Genomic DNA, 20,663 nt, shown 5'->3' with positions numbered 1-20,663 from the left:
AGCAGCTTGCTGGAGATTACAGTTCTCTTCTATTGTCTGGGGCACTGAGTAAATGCGGAATGCAGAGATTATTTCGAACCATCAAAAGAAGGTACTTGATCTAACCACCACCTTTTACATACTTACACATTTTCACATGCAACAACGCGAACCTGAGCCAGTTAGATTTGCAAAAAGCTCCCATGAAATCAAGGGCTTAACGATGAGGATATTTAAGAAAGAACATGAATGAAAAAAACATTGGCTTTCTTTTTTCCTAAACAGGTTGCTAGGAAGGCGATGTTACTGGACCAGATCCTTACGATTGGTGTCTAAAACCGAGAGGGTCACTCTTACGGGGAGCCGGAGAGAATGAGACCTAGAGAATTTACCATTTATAGTCTAGTAAAAGTGTCAGATTCATTCTCGCTTGAATTAGGTGCAGGAATGAATCGTTTTATAAGTGAAAATGATGTGCGGGTGCCGAGCCAAGGCCTGGTGTTCTTGCAGTCGGCATTGGGATCAAAACATTTGATGTTATGTCGCCACCTTTCCAACTTCTTATGGGGCTCTGGCGGCCGCCATTGAAAAAGAAGTGGTAGGGTGGCATTTGTCCAAGCTCCTCTGATCTTTTTGTTGCTGGTGGGCTCCAAAATTCGGCTCCTAATGAGATTCCCTGCTTCTTGCATTCCTTAAGGAAGCCCCAAGCCTTGGAGCTGCCCTTCTACCTTAGACGGAGAAGGAAAAAGGAAGAGTCTTTCAGGATGCGTCCCAAGGAGAGCCTGCACGGTTTCTGACTGCAACGCCGGTGCACAGACGGGATACCTGAACTTCGGGGGGGGGGAGCTCCCAGAAAGAGCGCGGTGGCCCTGAGTGGAATGCTGGCAAAACACAGCTGGAAAGGGAGACGGACCGTGGTGGTGACTTCGGATCCTTTCACTGTCGCTTCTGCTACTTCCCACCTTCTGTTGCTTTTGGGTCAGGTTTAACCCAATGAAGAGCCCCGCCCCCACCAGCTAAATAACAGCGCGGACCGTCTGGCAGAACACGAAAATTGACTTCTGCCGAATGGATCGCCCTCCGGCCCGGAGAAAGTGAAGGTGTGTTTTGCTTTGATTAAAAGTCACAACTGGTGTTTTGTTTGCTAAAAAAAAAAAATCGGTCTGGGGCGAGGATTAGATCTCAGGAGGGTAGTTCTGGCAGATGATTATATTAATATTAAACTCGGCCGGGTTATGAGAAGGAAGATGAGGAGGAGGAAGATCACTCCTGCGTTTGCTACTGCGCAAATCAGCTTCCCAGCGTGCGCACACCCGTGTGCGCATATGCCCACGCCTTTGTCCTCGGGGCTGACCCACGAAGCACACAACCGAATTAAAGCTGGCTTAGTGGCCTGGAGGAAGGAGGTCTGCACCTTTGCTACCGCTCGCCAGGCCTTTTCCAAAGTGATAAAGCCTAGGCACTTTTTCGAAAGTCGCCCTGCCTCCTTTCGCTTTACCAGCCCATAAGGAAAAGTGTAGGCCTAAGATTCTTTGATGGTTGTTTTAAATAAATAAACCCGAAACTGGAGGCCTCCAACTGGTTGGAATCTCGACACTTGCAGCCTATTTGGTCGCGGTGGCTGGGAACAATGGGAGTTGTCATTCAGCACTCCTATTAGATGGCTGATCCATCCTAACTTTGCAGAAGGCCACAATCTGGTGGAAACCTCCTTCGGTATCTTTTTTAGGCATATAGGATGAACGTATCTGCCTAGAAAACCTTCCATCGTTGTAAAGGCCAGTGTTTTTCTAGCGGGTATAGAGTGGGATTAACGCTTCAGCCCTTTCCCATAATTGAAAGGCATTCGAAGTGGGGCTTCAGCGGAACGGGAAGGTTGCAGGGAGCACCTTAGCGCGAGGGAGAGAAGGCAAATGCCGAGGCCTAGAAACTCCAAGCCATTCGAGTCAAATACGCCAAAGAAGCCAGGGAGCATCCCGCTAAGGGCGAGACGAGCGCGGAGAAAGAGAAGCCCGTTCTATCCCCGCGCCGGCATAGTCCCGACGTTGCCGGGCGGTGAAGCGAGCGGATCCAGCGGAGAACTTTCCTAGCTGCAGACGAGTCGTGCGGCTTCGGGAGAGCGCGTGACCTTGCGTACCTCGTCCCGGGAGCGCGCGACGAGCTGCTGGGTGGATGCGCCTGTGGGTGTCCGGGGGGAGGGAGAGAAATGGGGGAGGGGGAATTTCCTGGGTTGAGATCAAGGCCGGCGGAGGTTGCGGGCTCTCGCTCTCTCCGGTCTGGGCTTCTTTCGGCAGCCCTTGTGGCGCAGCCCTGGAGCCATTCGGCACCCACAGGAATGCTCTTCTCCCGGTTCTCCTCCCGCCTGCCCGCCCGCCCCCTGCCGCTGCCCCAGCAGCGCTTGGAAGAGGAGGAAAGGGAGGGGGGAGGGAAACTGTCTGTTAAGAATAGAGTTTTAAAGCACCGTTGATTATATATGTATCTTTGTTAGGGAAGGAGCTTTGTGCAGTCATTCCGAGCCCTTCTGCACGCCCCACGCCCCCCCTCCAAAGTCGCAGATCTCTGGAGGCGCGCTCTTCTCTAGCCATAGTTGTTCTCGCGCCCACACTGTTACTTGGAATAAAGCCTGGCAAATATATCCTCGCTACCACCCCAAAGAACGAAGAAAGATACTAAGGGCTAGCGCCTTTGTCCAAGGGGGCAGAAGAGGAGGAGGCGAAAATAAAATCCTCGGGAAAGAGATGGTGAAACGGGGACCAACTGACGATAAAGGGCAAGAGGTCCCTGTGCAGATGCTGCTCCTTGTTTTCGGACATTAAGGCAACGCCGGACAAAAACCTAGCCAGAGGAAGAAGGACTCAGACTGGCTCAAATGCACGAGGTGGGGTTCGGGGTGGAGCCCCTGGTAGGCTATCAAAAGAGTACACCTCTATGCCCATGCTTATACAGACCCCTGCCACCCAAGACTCTATAGCCAACGAAACAGAGCTATTGAGCGAAGGCAGCTGGAGGAGAATCTAATAGGATTTTCTACCACAAGGAAGGAAGAGGTACAAGCTCTTCGAAAGATCGCCTTAATGGCAAGTGAGCAAGGTCATATTATCGTTATAGGTCAAAACTGAGCGGTTTTATTAGCATGCACAAGCCCGAGTCCTTAACCAATCGAAAGCTGCAAAATGTAGGTTGAATCCTTTTTTATATGTCAATGGAGCACAATTCCCATGATTCCTAACATCTGCTTTCTGTCTCTCAGCATTGCTCGCTGAGTCCGCCCTCAGCTGAGTCAATAGTGTAACGCCGTCTTAAAGGGCAAAGAATAGGTGAGGTGAGATGTACTAATGCCCGGAGCAAAACGCTCCTAAAATGACTGCAGGGATGGCCACGTAAACAACATTTTGTAGAAAGGGATCAGGTTAAAACAGCAGGATATTCTTATGTTTGGTTCTGCATCACATCCCCAGGCACAGGGGTATCAGGAAAGCAATCTCATTTTAGTTTTATATGAACTAGGGAAAGTCAAATACTATATTACAAACAAACTTAGTTCCAATAATACTATTTCTCCTGCTGATTGGAGCCAAAATTGAAAGAAGAGGGGAGGGAGGGAGGGAGGGAGGGAGGAAGTAAGGAGGGAAGGAAGGAAGGAAGGAAGGAAGGAAGGAAGGAAGGAAGGAAGGAAGGAAGGTAGGAGAGAAGGAGCCTAAAGGCAGGAAAATTTGCTCTGGCCACAAAAGGAGCCTTTTCTGAGGTTTTGTGTCCAAGTTCTGAAACATATCTTGCTGAACTTCTCAGATGACAGGATGTAATTTTTAATGAGTTTTCTTTATGTTCCAACCTTCTTTCCAACATGAAAAGGACTTCCAAACCCAAGCTGCTATTAAAGGCCTACTCTTTGTCACATGGATGCAGGAGATTTCGAAGGAACGCCTTATTATCCGCCTTATTGTCGACATAAGTGCTGAAGACGGATAAGAAAGGTGTGTGTGTGTGTGTGTGTTGATCCATAAGGGGAAAAAAAACCACGCTAGTTGCCTACTACGACCCCCCCCAGCACTGTTCACTTTGTCCAGTTTGGTTGGTGTGTGTGCGCGCGCGCAAGAGCCCTGAAACAAACCCGCTCCTTCTTCCTCAGACACCCTGCCCAGGTCCCTATTACGATTCACTTTCGGAACTGGTGGCGCGGAGAAGAGGACGCAAAGGGAGAGACGCGACAAAGGTGCGTTCGACCAAATCCGGTCCTGTTCGCAGGTCGCCTTTGTTTCCAGCCCGGAGGCGCAGAGTCTCCGTGCCATCTTCTCGATTTGCTACTGCCCAGGTTCGGAGCTCCTTTGGTAGGAAAGGCAGGATCTTGCACTCACCAGCTATTATCGCTTGCTTTTCCCCGAAAATTTAAGAGAATAAAAGGAAGCAGAAATCCAGGGGAACATTTTTTGTTGTTGTTATTCTTATTCTGACCCAGATCCCCCTCCCCCTTTCAGGTCATTTTTCTTGGGAAAAAGATTCCCTTTTGCTCCCTCATTCAGCAGAACAGGCTACGGTCATTACTTTAGTCTCCCATCTCCAAACCTACCAGACTTACTGGCAGATTTGAAGACCTCGGTAAAGATTGCGGGAGTCCGTCGGAGCCTCGGAACCGCCCTACGGTGGGGAGAATCGGGACCCGACCCATGGGGAACCTGGACGAGATAGAACACTGTTCTGAATTTCAGCCTAGGAAGATGTAAGGGCTGCTTCTAAATAACCGGCAATAGGACTGCAATCCAAACAAAGGAAGAATGGCAAAGGAAGAAAAGGAGGCTGGATGGAAGGAGCGAACAGTTATTAAGTGTCCGCTACTTCATTTCCATTAGCGGAAGGGGGGCGGGGGAAATAGCAACCTGCCGTTTCGTATCTCTCTATTTTTGTCCTCACCGTGGAAATAATTTTATTTATTCAGAATATACAGTTTAATTCCTCTATCTACAAGTATGTACATGATTAAAATGACATTGAAAAAAAGTCTCTTGAAAAAAGTTGAGGTCATAAGATTTCAAGGCACCTTTGAAAGTGTCCAGGCTTCTGAGAACAAAACGCAAATCCAAAATTTGTCTTCAAAAATAAAAGAAAACGTAACAAAAGCAATGGGGGAGGGGGGTTTCCTTTGAAATGCAATAAATTACATGCACAAGCTTTACACATTTTATCCTGTTATAGTTTCCTTAAAGAGAAGGTCCCCCCTTTTATTAATTATTATTATTATTATTAATTATTATTCTTTCCCTTCATGAACAAAAGCAATTGAGTCCAAAACAAGGGAGGAAGGAATGGTGGTTTTAAAAAAAAAAAGGATCGCCCGTTCTAATAGATTGTCCCGGAAGCCAACACTAAGGAATGCTGGAGGGAGCCGTGGGATTGCAGGTGGCCATTCAGAGCGTTTGCGCCGGAATACCAGGAAGAGGAATTCTCCAGGTAAGTGGATGCGGGCGACGGGTTGGAGGTTGCCCCGTGGGTGTGAGCATGGTGGCTGAGAGATCTGGCTGTGCCCTGCGATTCCCACACGGCAGGAGACTGTGGAGAATTACAAGCCATCGGGTCGCTGGCGCTGGGACTGTGTTCCGGAGGCATCTCCCCATTTTTCATAATCTTCTTTATCTTGGACCTTTTGTTCTGGAACCAGATTTTCACCTTGAGGAGGAAAAAGAGGCAGCAAAAGTCAGAGAGGAACGGCAGAGTCGAATCCGAACGGACAAGCACAAATGCAAAGAAAAGGCTGACCGGACCCTCCCTCCGGAAATCATTTCTCAGCCCGGACTTAACCGGCGGAAGGCAGATCAAGACGCCCTCTTGAATCAGTCGGTTTACAATCTCAGCTTCCCGAGCTTTGCCTCCATGTCCGGCCCCGAGCAATGCGCTTACTTCAGAGAAAGTAGAAATGATTAGATAAGCGGGGACTAGACGGGCAACAATCCCTCACAGATTTGCACCTATGCCGGCAGAGAGACTGTGAGAACGTGAAGAGTGTCCTGAGCGAGCTCAAGGTAGTAGCTTTTAAATATCCTAAAATACCTCTTGGCCTTCCGCAGGGTCTAAGACTTAAATCTCTTCTATTGCTCGAACTTGCCTCTATCGGGAGAAACAGTCTCCAGAGTGGGCCAGAGCATCAGATACAAGAAGGAAAACAAACACTTTTTGTTCCTAATACATGCACGGAAAATACGAAATGCAAAAAAAAAAAAAAAAAATCCTTAAAGGAATGGCGTTTATAATATTAAAAATGGGATATAATATAGTGTGTCAGTGCTTTTACCCAGCCTCTGGACATGAGGCAGATATTTAAACCATACAGCAGTTGTCCCAAATAGTTTTGAAAACATGGAGGGTGAGGAGAGGAAAACAGAAAAGGGAATAAAACAAACGAAAAGAGGACGCCGGTTGAACACCTACTCCTAACAAAACGGAACTAAACCTGATGCACGTAAAACCCTTTCTGCGTGATCCAAGCCTCCCCAGCAGTCCCCACCACGGTCCTCCGTAGCCCTCTGACAAGCAGACTCCCTCCCCCTTGAGCTGATCAGTAGAAGATCCTCCCCCCTTACCCCTCCCCCCCTTTTGATCCCGAGAAGGTCGAAACACTCGGGGACTGTCGAAAAGCCCACCGCTAGAATGCTGGGAATCCAGACTGTAAACAAAGCGCTTGGGAACCAAGTCGGAATTTTGCCGAAGTTAAGGCCGGTTAATTTCCACTCAGTAAGGCGCAGCTTTCTGAATTTGCCTTAAGATCCACTTCCCCGCCCCAAAGGGATCTGGCTGATGCCGCTGACGGTGGAATCAGGCGCCCGTTTGGCGGATTCACCAGAAACCTCGCACGGAGAAATGCTCGGGCGGAAGATTAAACGAATGAACATCCAACACACGCCCGCACGCATGCACTCCCTTCCCTGCCCTCCCCTCCCCCGTGCCTTCCGGCCTACAGAAGCTCCCCACAAGCTCCTCGCGGAAAGAGTCCGGATTGCTCAGCGCCATCACAGGTGAAACTGTCCCTTGGAGAGCAGCCCAATGCGGAATGTCTGGGGGCGTTTCGCCCACCGTGAGAGACGCGGGGGAGCCCCGAGCCCCGGCCGCCGGTCCTTACCTGAGTCTGCGTCAGGCCTAAAGAGGCGGCCAGCTCGGCTCTCTCGGGCAGAGCCAAATACTGAGTTTTCTGGAACCTCCGTTGTAAAGCCGCCAGTTGAAAACTCGAGTAAATAGTCCTTGGCTTTCGCACTTTCTTTGGTTTGCCGTTCACCATCCGCACCTCGGGTTCAGCCACCTCTTTTTCTATAGGGATGCAGGGAAGGGGAGAAGAAAAACAGACTTAAGAGGAAGGGGAGGAGGAGGAGGAAGAGGAGGAAGAGAAGATGATCATGAAAACTAGGCACCACGCCCACTTCCCTTCCCCTGCCCCGAATCTGGCAGATGGGCCCGCAATTATCCTGCTGACCCAGACTTGGCTCAAATTTGTAAACAAATGCAACGAGTTTGGTCTGGAGAGACACTGGAAGATCAGGAAGGTGCGGAAACGGACTGGCAGGCCCAAACCCTTGGCCAATTTTAAATTAGTTGGAGGACAGGCATGGCCATCTCCTATGCCGAAATGTATTCTCTCCCCGAGATGTTATTTATCTGGATAAGCGTTTAAGTGAAAGAAGAAGGCAGGAACTGAGTGGCAGAGGTGCGCGTGCCCGCATGAAGCTGGAGAGAAGAGGTGGGCTTTAAAAATGTCCCCTTAAAACAGCCCTTTGATTACACAAAACTTTGCACTTTCTTCAGCCCTGATCCTGCTTTCTCCCCACCTCGCCCTCTTTCTCCCTCTCCCCGTTTGACTGGGGGCTTCATGCATTCAACCCTGACCAGAGACCATCTGAGATATGTAGAGTTCAAAGCCCCCACCACAGGGAGAAAAAAAGGAAAAGAAAGGGAGCGTTTCCCTCCATCTGAGCCGAAAGTAGCCAAATCCGGCCCAGACAGAGAGTCGATTATACAGAATAATCTCGCCGCCGATCGGCCGGGGGTGGGGTAGGGGGAGAGGAGAGGCGCGGTTGCGTCTGGTTCCTTTTACGAAGACACAGTGCGCCACTGGCAGTTTCCCTCTATTTTGGGGAGAGCGTCGCCAGCCGAAGAAACACATAGAAATACCAGGGTGGTGGACGAGAAGAGAGAAATGTATGTGCATGTTTCTCTCTCTATATATGTATGTATGTATGTATGTATGTATGTATGTATGTATGTATGTATGTGTATATACACACATACACACACATAGAAAGACCCAGAGTTATGTACAGATTTCGGGTAACTAGAAGGAAAGTGGTGAGGAAACTTCCAGGCAGCCGCAAAAGTTTCCCCGCCTTTGATTCACAGAATAGGGCCGGGGGTGGGATGGCGTGGGGTGAGTGGTGGCGGAGAGAAAGAATTCCGAGCTGCCTCCAAAGAAGCGCTTCATTTTCCTCGAGTCTGCTTCCCGAGGAACCACAAGGAAGCCGTTCCAACCGCGCTTCTCCGTGTGTGGGAGCAAACCAGCATCCGAATTTGGGCGTTCATATTAGCGCTATTCAGGAGACCTTCGGTCCCTTCCCCCTCCTTCCACCGGAAGGGGAAGAAGAAGGGGAAAAAAGATCAAATGAGAGTATTCCCATTTGTTCCCCTCTCCAACTCAGCCCGTCTTCATGCAAAAAAATACATGAGGGATCAGGTTTTCCAGTCATTTTGCGATATTAAAAAAAATGGGTACACAAATGTGGGGGGGAGAGGGGTTGAAATAGTCCACCGAAGAGCCCAATTTTTCACAGCCGCACTCTTTTTGTTGTTATTGTTAATGCGTAGCCCTAGGAGGAAGGGAGACCTTTGATTGTCCCACTTTCCATGTTCCAAATTCGCTGCCTTTCAATTCTGGTTTTATGGGGCTATAAAGAAAGTTTATTTTTCTCCATCTCCTCCCCTCTCACACACACATCTCAGTTCACCCTCCAGACCTGGATCCTTCAGCGGGAGCGAGCATCGGGCCGGGCCGAGCTCCACGCCGTCCCCAGGCGGCCTGAGAGGAGCGGCGCATCCCCTACCTGCAGTGCACCCCTCGGCCTGTCTAAGCACTGCTCTCCCGCCTCCCCATGCCCTGCTGGCGGCTGCTGCTGCTACGGCGGCGCCTCTCACCTGGCTGGCTGGCAGTACTCGGTGCCCTAGTATAAGCCCCGCCGTACTGGTGGTAGGGACTGGCATAGCTGTAATCGGCGTAGGCTTTGGCGGGATAGTTGGCGGCGGTTCCACTCATGCCCTGGTAGGGGTACTGGTAAGGATGGAGCGCTTTGCCATAGGATGCCGAGGAAGGCGAAGCGTAGCCATGCGGGGCGCTTCCCGGCGAGCTGTAGAAGTCGGGGTCCGTTGCTGAAGACTCGGGTAAAGTGGGCGACTCTTGGGGCGGATGGTGCATGGTGGCGGCAGTTGCGCTGCTCGGAAAGGGGGACTGGAAATCGCTGGATCGGATGGTGGGCACTCTTCTGTCAAAGACCCCTGTCATAGCTGGCTGGCAGGCAAGCAGGCAAGCGGCGGCCGTGCGGCTGGGTCTTCTAGGCAGCCATGGCGGGGGGAGCGAGGGAGGGAGGGAGGGAGAGAGGGAGGTGGCGACGGTTGGGAGCTCTCTGGAGCTGGTTATAGCTCTGGCAGACTGCTCGCAGGCAGCGTAGAGGCTTGGTTAAATCCTTAATTGCGCTCTTACGCACAGCGGGGTGGATCGGGTTCCATTGGCCAGAGCAATCAGGAGCAGCGACACCCTAACTCGCCCAACTAGTTTAGCACAACAAAGCGCTCTGCTGGCTGGCTTCCTTTGAAAGTTCCATTCACGCTCCCTTAAAAAAAGGAGGGGGGCATTCGAACGTCACTATTATCTCGGGGTTCTGAGCCTTGTAGCCCATTGGCCGGGAGGGGCAGAAATGGCGTTTAAAAGCATGGAACCGTCAAGTTTGTGCAATTTACAGACAAGGAGGAAAATAGCGCCTTGGGGAATAAGGCTTTTCTCTCCCCTCCCCACGTGTGAACGTTTGGCCCCTGTCTTTCCATATCAGTGTGCAGCCCCAGGTTCAAGTAAAGAGGATGGACGAGGCGCGCATCAGTTCTCGGGCAATGCGTAGAAGCTTTCACCCTTCTCTTGGGTGTTCTTGGCAGATGTGAAATTAGTGTGCATTGAAAGAGGTGAAGAGATAAAAAAAGTTGTTTTTTTTAAAAAAAGAGATAACTATAAAGAGATAAAATAAAGAGATAAAATAAAGACACAAATGCATACAAAAGAGTACGCGGGTTGGAAGAAGAAAGGAATCACATCCGAAATAAGATTTTCTTTCCTATTGACAGGATATTGGACAACCCTCTGACTCTTCTAGTCAGTTTTCCTATCCACAAAATGGAGCTAATCGTGGGCATAACAGCAAGGCTGTGGGGAAATATTATAACAAGGGACTCCACAGAGTCTCTGGGACAATTTCAATAATTTATTCCCAAGCCTTAAATAAGCCATGAAAATTTCTGTTAAATGAATCGAAGTTTCATTTCAATGGTCATATTCTTAGTGCTGTAGTATAATGCTGTATTTGTGTCTTATTCTGGAGTCAATAGGAGTAAAGACCCAGTTGACATGAAATGCTTTCTATTTCATTGTAGATCTCTTTTATCAAGAGGGAACTTTTATCAAATCAGCTTGTAAAAATACTATTTCTTTCAGAAAATGTCTCCAAGAAAGACATCAGTGACACTGGAATCACCAGCTTTGGCTTACTGAGGTCAGCTGGGATCGTAACTGTCCTACTTCAACTTGGGGTGCCTACTTCAAGGCATGAGGAAAGGCACAAGTGGGCCTCTAGTAGAGAATTACATTGTATGAGAAAACTTTCAACTCCTCCAAATAACAGTCATTTTTTTTTCAAGTGTGTAGGTGAAGAACATGTGTTTCTATACTCCAGGGAGGTTCTCTCTCTCTCCTCTTCCTTCTCCTCCTTGCCAGTCTTCACCAGCATGGCAATAAATATTTATTCTCCAGGATTCAGCAACAGAAATAGTTTCCCAGATTAGCTGCTTTGCTGCAAGTAAGGCAGAAACCCTACAAGATATCTGCCAAGTTGACTCAGTCAATGAGACTGAGATTTCAGTCTCAAACTTTTTTCTCCCTGTCTCCTAGTCAATGGCTCCCTTGCTAGTCTCTTAGAGTCCCTGCTGCAGCTTATCCTCTTTTTCAAGATGGCTTTCTCCACTCTCTATGTTCATTGGACTACAGTTCCTATAACTTCACAGCCAAAGCAGCCTTCCCCAAATGTTTTGGCCTTCAATAGTTGGATTTTTTTTCGAGAGCAAAGTGTTCTGCTTCTATAGTGATCTGTGCACAACTACAGGGGCCCTTTGCAGTTGAGGGAACAACCTCTAAAGAAGTACAAAAAATATATCTGAAACTTCCTACCTATGAGATTGCCTAACCAAAACCCTTGTTTTGGAGCCTTAATTGCTGCGCTGAAGAACTGGGGCCCGGATTGTGACCTCTCCTCAGATAAACTTTGAATATAATTCTTAACATTCACCTCTGACTTTCTTTGGCTAAAACTGGAGGGACATCCAGCCACATCTTTAGGACCATCCCTGCTCCATGGAGCCACCACGATCTCCCATGTTCTCCATCATCGGTGGTGGGGAGGGCACCAGGTTTGGACAGCGATTCTGAAATCGCTTCAGATACCTTCTATGGTGACCTACGAACCTCTTGGAAGAGGGCTGAGGAAGGAGGGGGAAATGAAGGTGGTAGAAATTAATGTGTTTTTTTTAAAAAAACCTCAAAGTCAGGCAAACAAATCCGGCGCTGTTTTCAATGGCCTGGAGCGACAGATTCTTTTGCGAACTGTTTATTCTCCAGATTTAGGACTGTTTGCTCTGCGAAGACCCGGTAACTGCGCTCTTGTGAGTTTGCTTAGTGTACAGGAGACTCGAGTACCTTGTTTTCTTTGGAAACGGGCGCAGCCCTTATAAAATCACATTAAGCAAATCCCTAATCGTTTAATTACAGGAATCACTTGATCTAAATAAATGGCAAATCACTTTACCAAAAGCGCAGGCACCCACACACCAATCGACGGCCAGTCCACTTTACTAGAGCGAAATTTATTGAAACGTCCACTTCGCACCCTTTTAGTCGGAGCGGAAGGCTTTTAATGGTGGGGTGGGGCAGGCGAGAAACAGGGGTTGGGGAACCGCGAAAGTCATAAAATTTGGTGAAGGGAATTTGCGCCGACCAACACAAGAAAGGAAGATGGGACAGAAGCCAACCAGGCTACTGAAATCCAGAGCACAAATGCAAAGGATCGCTCCCTTGGCCTGCACCGATATTTACGTTCAATTTTCCCCAACGCGTTGCCCTACAGATGGGAGGGCGGTTGCTGAATGGGCACCTGGAGATTTCTCCTTTCAACCCATCTGAAGGGCGTCACATTGGAACAAGCTGTTTTTAACACACTTCTGGTAGGTGCGCTTGAACTTCTGGTTTCTGCAGCTTCGGTCCTTTTAAGGGACCCAGAGTAATTTTCTTGTTCTCTCAATGACCAGCTACGACTAATCTCAATCGCTTGGATGAAGCCGCACGGGGGAGGCCAGAGTTCAGGGGTTCAAGCGTGCCTTGCTTTGAGAAAAGGCTTCTTCGTCTGGCAGGCGCGAAGCTACAGATAGGACGAGGTTTGGATTCAGGCTGAACCCTCGACCCGCTTCTTTTGCGGAGAAGGGAGATTTCAGGGGGAAGTCGAGCAGCGAAGACAGAGTTAGCGTGGCACGTGCTACGAGCCTGGCGACCGCTTAATTTAGGCGAGACGCAGGTCGGACGCAGATTCGTACCTTCCGATTTGTAGTTGTCTCGGCTTAAGTGGTCGGAGTCGTTTAAAGAAAATTTGGCCCTAATGGCGCCTTGGAGGGAATGAGTTTTGTATGCAAGGTTCAGAACACTGTTCTGCTTTTTCTTATAAAACACTTTGGGGGGGGAGGCACGAATGCCTTTCAAAAGACACAGCAACAATTCTCTGCCTAGATTTGATGTGTGGAATTCACCCTGCCCGGCCGATCTTCTTCTGTTCCCCTCCCCCCGCTCCCCAATTCGGTTTCTGGACTTTCTCGTTTGCTTTACTGCGCGGTTTATATTTGGCACATCCGGAGCCAAGAGTCTAGGGAGCTCTCAGCAAGAAAGCCAGTGCTGGGGTTGATCTTGCACAATCCACCCATTGTTTAGGGCTCGGGGATCCTGGGCGGCGGTGGGGGCGGGGGCTGCTTGCTGAAGTGGTCAAGGCAGGAGCCTGTGGCGACGGCGCTCTGGGCTGGAAAAGCATTCAAGGCAACCCCAACTCGGGTTATGCTGAGTTGGTACTTTGCTTTCCTGGAGCGAGCGGTCGCCACCGCCGCCGCCGCAGCTTTTTCTTTGCAAAGAAGGAGTTCGCTTGGGACAGGGAAAGAACCTCAGTACCATCCGAACGGTGTGACACGTTGGAAAAATGGGAGTCATGCTCCTTTTTCAAGGAACACATTTTTTTTTTTCTTTTCAGCACCACCAAAAGGTGGACGTTGAAGTCTTTACTAAGAGTGCCATCTTGTGGCCAATCGATGAACTGTTCGTGCGTGCTTCGGAGAAACACCGGAAGTGCATAGTAAACAAGGTCCTTTGTTAGAAGGTTTCCTTATTAGGGATCTATAACATAGGTCAGCTTTCATCATTGTATGGACGTTCTATTTTGCCCGAAAAACTGCATTAACTTTGCTTTTCTTGCATTTCCTGTGTCGGATGAGGAGAGCACATCTTTCTCCTTCTATCCTGGGCGCTTTTTACGAAGGCACAATTGAGAGCGTTTCAACAAACTGCATCGCTGTTTGGTTTGGTGGCAACAGTGCCTTAAATAGAAAGACCATTCAGAGAGTGGTAAGGACAGCAGAGAAGATTATAGGAAGTTTGCTTCCTGTCATTCAGGATACTGCCATGTGCTTAGAGCTCAAAGTATTGTTACAGACCTCACACACCCACTTCATGATCTGTTTTTGTTGCTCCCCTCTGGGAGGAGATTTCGAAGTATTTCTAGCAGGACTATCAGATTCTGTAACGGCTTTGTTCCATATGCCATCCATCTGGTAAACTCACAAGATTTGTTTGTCTCGCCATGTACATGTATACATCCGAACTAGACTGTTTTGTTTCTGTGGGTCATATAATATATGTGGGTACATGCATAATTTTGTGTTTATTTATTTTTTTATCTTATCATGTTTATGTAGTGTATATTAGAGGTGGAGACCCTTTGAGAGCTGTATGCAACAAAATTTCTTTGTAATGTATGCCAATTAGTGTAAATTCAAAGTGACAATAAAGTTATTCTCAGTCTAAGTCTTGGGGTACTGTCTAGCTAACAAAATCTATTTTCTTTTATGGGGCAGCAGGACAAAGAAAGATCTTGAGGAGGTAATTGGCTGATAAATACAGATTGTCCTTGTTTAAGGACCACTCCTTTAACAACTGCTTAAATCTATGGCAGCATTGAAGAAAGTGACTTACAACCAGTCTGTGCACCCATGAACATCACAGTATCCTTGCAATCATGTAATCACAATTCAGGCACTTGACAACTGTTCCACATTTATGATAGTCACAGCATCTGATTGTCATGTGGTCACCGTTTGTGGCTTTCCCTGTCAGCTTCCAACAAGCAAAGCTAATGGGAAGTTGGCAGGAGGTTACATGTTGTGGTGATGTGATTTCTCACTTAATGATCATGGGTGATTTGTTTAATGACTGCAACCAGGATTGCTGTTGCTATAGGGGAGGTCAGATAATATTTCCTTTAATGAGCACTTCACTTAGCAATGGAATTGCTAGTCCCAAGGTAGGGTCGCAAAGTGAGGACTACCTGCAGCTAAAAACATGTATCTCTGCTATTCTTTTTCTCCACTTCCAAGCTAAAACTCCCTCTGAAAATTTACCATTGGTTGATCAAGGCTGGTTGATTACCTGAATATCCTTTTCCCTAAATGGAAGAACTGGAATAAACCACACATTTTGATTCAATGATGAATTAAGTAGGAACAAAACACGGTTACTTCCCAGAATTCAAAAAATGGACATAAAGCTGTTTAATAAAGGGGGAAAATGAGATCAGTGGCTTGCTATTTAGCAAAATCATTGACATGCCAATCAAGTTTTTAGTCATGTACCCTGTAAATGAAGAAATAAACTTAAGAAATTTTGGCATTTCTGTTCTATCTGATGACATGCTAAAATATACACCAGATAGGAAAGAATATCAATTTCTCAGTCCAGCAATTTATTTATTGTTATCATTTTATTTTATTATTTATTTATTTATTCAAAGTATACAGCTACCTATCTTGGCAACAACTTAGGGTGACAAATGATTATAACGATAGAACATATGCATATACAATACATTCAGGAAAATCAATTAAACCATATTGTAAAGATTGCTATGTTGCTGCATCCTTAGTTCTTCCTTGGTTGATCTGGCTCCTGACTTGCTCCTGGCTTGCTTTTTGATCTTGACCACTGGGCTAACTGATACATCCTAACTGCCAGCTCACCTGAGATTGTTGCTCTTAACTCATCCTTGAGAAAAGGAAAATCGCTGTTTCAGTTGGACCCAAGGAAGCATAACTGTGATTGAAAACTGATTTCTTGTTCTCAGTAGCCACTCTATTTTCAAACATTTTGACTGTTTTTTAGTCGCTTGCTACAGATATAACTGCTGTTTCAACTTCACTGAAAGCTACAGTTATGAATAGAAGGTTTGTGTGTGTGTGTGTGTGTATGTGTGTGTGTGTGTGTGAGTGAGAGAGAGAGAGAGAGAGAGAGAGAGAGGAAGAGAGAGGAAGAGAAAGAGAGAGAGAGTACAAAAGGGGAGGGGGGAGAGACAGGAGAGAGAAAGAAGCAGAAAGAGGGAGAAAGTGTGGAGAGAGAGAAAGAGGCGGGGGGGGGAAGAGGGATTATTAGATCTTTGCTTTCCAGGTTCCATCCTGTCTGTTTGTCTGTTTTCATTATGGTGATTGGGATTGGAATTTCTGTTGTTAAGCAAAGCTGTTGTTAATGCAATGTCACATGACTGTATTGCATAGTGACAGCAATCACAGCAATTTCCCACCATTTTCTGAAAAGAAAAACAATGGCAAAATGGTCAGGAGTTCCCAGTCATGACAAGCCTTTCCTTAGGCAGGTCACAAGCAGGCCAGCAGGTGGGTGAGTGGTCCTGTGCAGTGGAAGGCAGCGCAATAAGGCTGATGTCTACCTGCCTACCCGTGGCCTGCATTTGTCCTGCCATCTGGAGGCTCCTCGAGTGAAAAAGTGACAGGAGTAGGAGCAACTTTCCAGAATGATTTGCGAACTTTTCTGTTGGCTTCCCCATTGAGATTTCTAATGGTGATCACATGACTACAAGATGCCGCAAAAAGTAGTAAATGTGAGCTGGTTTCCAAGCACTCATATAACAGTCATGTGACTGCTGGGTTGCTGGGATGGCTGTAACTTTGAGAGCCAGCTATACAGTAAGTATTAGTTGTTCAGCACTGTCATAACTTTGAATGTCTGTAGAGATTATCAGTCATCCAGGTTATGGTTGTCCAAAGGTGCTTTTTCAGGAGGCAACTGGACTTTCTAGGTTTTTTTTCTTCGAAGACATTTTGCTTCTCATCCAAGAAGCTTCTTCAGCTCTGACAGGATAGTAGAGAATGGAAGGATTTATATTCCTTCCAGACAGCTGGCCATTGGCATCCTTTTAGAGGTTCATTGAAGCACTTGGGGGGTTTCTCTGTGTCCTCAGGGTCACCTGAGTAGTGCTCCTGGTTGCAGACTACAGGAACCTGTCTATTATTTCTGCCCCGGCCAGGGCCGGATTTAGATTGAAAGAGGCCCTAGGCTATTCCACTTATGAGGCCCTTTCACCAGTGGTGGGATTCAATTTTTTAACAACAGGTTCTGTGGGCGTGGCTTAGTTGGGGGTGTGGCTTGGCAATCATGTGACTGGGCGGGCGTGGCTAGCTGGTCACGTGACTGTGTAGGCGTGGGTAGCTCGTCATGTGACCGGGTGGGCGTGGCTATGTGCATAGACTTTTTTCAGAGGGCTGAAAAAAGTCATTTCTGACTGGGCCTCGCACTTTTGACCGGTCCTCACACTTATGACCATCCTCACATTTATGCCCGTGCAGCTTTCTTAACAACCATGTCACTCATTTCACAACTGCTTCTCTTCACCATGGTGACAAGATAGGGCAAAAACGTAAAATGTGAGGACAGTCGTAAGTTCGAGGACTGGTCAAAAGTGCGAGGACCAGTCAGAAATAACTTTTTCAGCTCTCTGAGTAGTCCATATGCACAAAAGGACTACCCAGAGGGCTGAAAAAAGTCATTTCTGACTGGGCCTCGCACTTTTGACCGGTCCTCACACTTATGACCATCCTCACATTTATGCCCGTGCAGCTTTCTTAACAACCATGTCACTCATTTCACAACTGCTTTTCTTCACCATGGTGACAAGATAGGGCAAAAACGTAAAATGTGAGGACAGTCGTAAGTTCGAGGACTGGTCAAAAGTGCAAGGACCAGTCAGAAATAACTTTTTCAGCCCTCTGAGTAGTCCATATGCATAAAAGGATACAGCAATAGAGAGGGATGAAGGAAGGGAAGGGAAATTAGAGTAGGAGAGAGAGGGAGGAAGAGAGGAGGAGAAGGAGAAAGGAAGAGGAAGTAGGGAGGAGAAGAAGAGGGGGAGGAAGAGAAAGTAAGAAGGAAAGAAAAGAGAGGTGGTAGGTTTGAGGAGAAAGATTGCTATACAATAAAAAAGATGAAAGGGAAGAAAGCCAACCCCAAACAAATATAAAGATATTAAGATAAAGAATGAATTGTTAAACTTTAAAGAATAAAAGAGAACAAATATGAATAAATAACAATAATTAGAAACACACATACAAACATACAATGTATTTTCTTTGAACAGAGTATTTGGCCGGTTCACAAATTTAAACAGTGTTTAGTCATTTCAATTAAATTTACAATTTCTATATTTCCTTTTTGCCATATTTATTCCTCATCTATTTTTGTAAAAAACCAATATTACCCTCATCCTCATCTCTAATCTTAATCAAATTCAATTTTTCCCTTCTATTCTATATTATACCCCTTCCCATTGTCATCTATTTTTATATCCATCCTCACATTGGTTAATTATGTGATATTAGTTGTTTAATATAAATTCAACATTTTAATATAAATCAATTAGTTATATAACTACCTTTTTTGTATATTAATCAATATGAACATGAATATTCCAATTATTTCCATGCAATCCAATTTCTTACAAATCCATTAATTATATTTACCAATAATAATAAACCAAATAATTTCCCCCATATATTCCTCCAAACCACAACTTAACCATTTCTGCTTTCAGAAATATACAATTAATAGTATCTCAATTATTACAATTCCCTAGTTAAATACAGCTTTTTTTTCTTTTGTGTTTTAAAATCCTGAACTCTTCTCTTTTTCCCTAAAATTCCCATTGTTTGCACCTACCTTTTTTGGTGAGGAAAAAGAAAAGAATTCTGCCTGCCTAATTTTCCAACCTTGCAGCAACAGCAAAGCAGTTTCAGTTTCGTTTCTTTGCACGGAAGCAGAAGAGCCCTGAGCAAAACAGCGGAGACAAATCAGCTGAGAGCCGGGAGGCCAATTAGCCTCTGCTGAAGCTCCGGGGGCCAATAAAATTACAAAAAAAAAACACCAAACCCTTTGTTAAATTGCTGGCTCCCCCGCCCCTCGCCCACCACTATGTATTGGCAATAAATAGTGGTGCGGAGGGGCAGGGGAGCCAGCAATTTAACAAAGGGTTCGGCCGAGCCACCTAGAACCCCCAGAATCCCACACTGTGTAGGCCCCTCTGGATCTTGAGGCCCTAGGCTGAAGCCTAGTTAGCCTATAGGAAAATCCGGCCCTGGCCCCGGCCATGTTTGGGATAGCTGAATACCATGTTTTCCTCTGATCTCTTTTCTCTAGGCTGAATATATCTATACCTTTAGCCTGCCCAATAAGAGTCCTGTATCATTTGTGTTGGATTCTTGATTCTTACTTAAAGAACAGTTGGCAGTTGTGGCTAGGAGAGCCTTTGTATAACTTCATGTTATGTGCTGGTTTTGTCACTTAGGCCCTGGTCCTCTCTCACCTGGATATTACAATATGCTCTACCTGGGGCTTCCCTTAAAGAGTATTTGGAAGCTACAGTTGGCGCAGAATGGAGTTACATGGACAGTCCTTCAGGGCCCATGTAACACTGCTGTTGAGGGAGCTGCACTGATTGCTTCTGGGTCCGATTCAGCTGTTGGTTACTACCTTTAAAGCCCTTTATGGCAGCGTTCAGGTTACCTGAGGAACTGTCTCATCCCAGTGGGTTGCCCCTCCCCCCATGCTGACAGAAAGGGCATTCCTCAGATTTCGTCAAGGAATTCCAGATGATGGGGTCCAGGAGAAGAGTCGTTCCAGCTGTTGTTCCCCATCCCCTGGAACATCTGCCCCGCAAGATGAAATCTGCCCCAATCCTTTTGGTCTTCCGGAAGAGTGTGAAAACTGTTTCTGCCAATTGGGCTGGGCCTCCAATGGAGGAGTGTCATATTGGAGATGATTAATGGACTGAGAGAAAATTCTATCCCCACCTTGTTTGTACCTTGTTCCTCCCTTTGCCATCTTTGTTAATTGTAATGTTAATATTTATTATCTTAATGTTTTAATGTTTTATCTCACTTTTATTTCATTGTAAGCACAAGGCAAGTTGGGCAGCAAATATATTTAATAAATAAAGAAATAGAGAAACACAGATTCAGAGGCTTGTTCATTAAATCAATCACTGCATATTAAAAAAAATATGTAGAATGAAGTGCAGGAACAACTACAAGCAGTTCTTGACTTACAGTAGTTCATTTAGTGCCCATTCAAAATTACAACGGCACTGAAAAAAGTGACTTATGACCGTTTTTCACAATTACAACTATTGCAGCATCCCTACAATCATGTGATCAAAATTCAGATGCTTGGCAATTGACTCATATTTATGACGGTTATAACATCCCAGGGTCATGTGATCACCTTTTACAAACTTCTGACAAGCAAAATCAATAAGGAGGCCAGATTCACTTAACAATTGTATTATTAATTTAACAACTGCAGGGATTCATTTAACAACTGTGGCAAGAAAAGTTGTAAAATGGAACAAAATTTACTTAACAACTGTCTTGCTTAGCAACAGAAATGTTGGGTTCAGTTGTGGTTGTAAATCGAGACTATGTATACTATTGAAGGAATGAAGTAGAGCATTTAATTTGACATTAAATTAGAATAGATGCCTGTGTCCCGCACAGGTTAGGTTTCTGCCACAGAAGAAATCTTGGATTTGTTTTCAAAAAGTGATTCTAGAACATGCTGAGGTATCTCTACAACTCTGAGCATCTGCATCTTAATAGGGAGTTGCAGACATGTGGATATTTTCATTCCAGCATGCGCCAAGCACCTTTTAGGAATAACATCTGAAAAGCTGCACAGCTTGAACATATCAGGAGTGGAAAAATGTTAACCTTATAGGAACTAGGCTGTGGAATGTATTTTGGGGGAACTGCACATGTCC

General features: G+C 46.3%; 1 protein-coding gene across 2 annotated transcripts; it reads right to left on the bottom strand.

The window, feature by feature from the left end:
* Positions 1–4,872: 4,872 nt before the first annotated feature.
* DLX5 (distal-less homeobox 5) lies at positions 4,873–9,811 on the bottom strand. Of its 2 annotated transcripts, none has more exons than XM_034401982.3 (3): positions 9,145–9,811; positions 7,088–7,272; positions 4,873–5,640 (listed from the first exon to the last, which is right to left on the bottom strand). In XM_034401982.3, the coding sequence occupies exons 1-3, from the start codon at positions 9,506–9,508 to the stop codon at positions 5,314–5,316; spliced, it is 876 nt and encodes a 291-aa protein (XP_034257873.1). In that variant the 5' UTR covers positions 9,509–9,811; the 3' UTR covers positions 4,873–5,313. The 2 variants fall into 2 exon arrangements, with proteins under 2 accessions (XP_034257873.1, XP_034257872.1); XM_034401981.3 differs by having other exon boundaries at positions 7,088–7,308; positions 9,145–9,776.
* Between the last annotated feature and the right edge of the window lie 10,852 nt (positions 9,812–20,663).

This window comes from Pantherophis guttatus, chromosome 4 (assembly GCF_059756535.1).
Source record: "Pantherophis guttatus breed Tessera chromosome 4, ASM5975653v1, whole genome shotgun sequence".
Lineage (NCBI taxonomy): Eukaryota > Metazoa > Chordata > Lepidosauria > Squamata > Colubridae > Pantherophis > Pantherophis guttatus.
The sequence above is the reverse complement of the archived record's forward strand: the minus strand, read 5'-3'. Positions and strand labels throughout refer to the sequence as shown.

Coding starts and splice junctions, on each gene's coding strand:
- DLX5 (XM_034401981.3), bottom strand. CDS start 9,508: ATGACAGGGGTCTTTGACAGAAGAGTGCCCACCATCCGATCCAGCGAT. Junction 7,309..9,144: donor GAGTACTGCCAGCCAGCCAG/GTGAGAGGCGCC, acceptor CTTCCTCTTAAG/TCTGTTTTTCTTCTCCCCTT. Junction 5,641..7,087: donor TAGGCCTGACGCAGACTCAG/GTAAGGACCGGC, acceptor TTCCTCCTCAAG/GTGAAAATCTGGTTCCAGAA.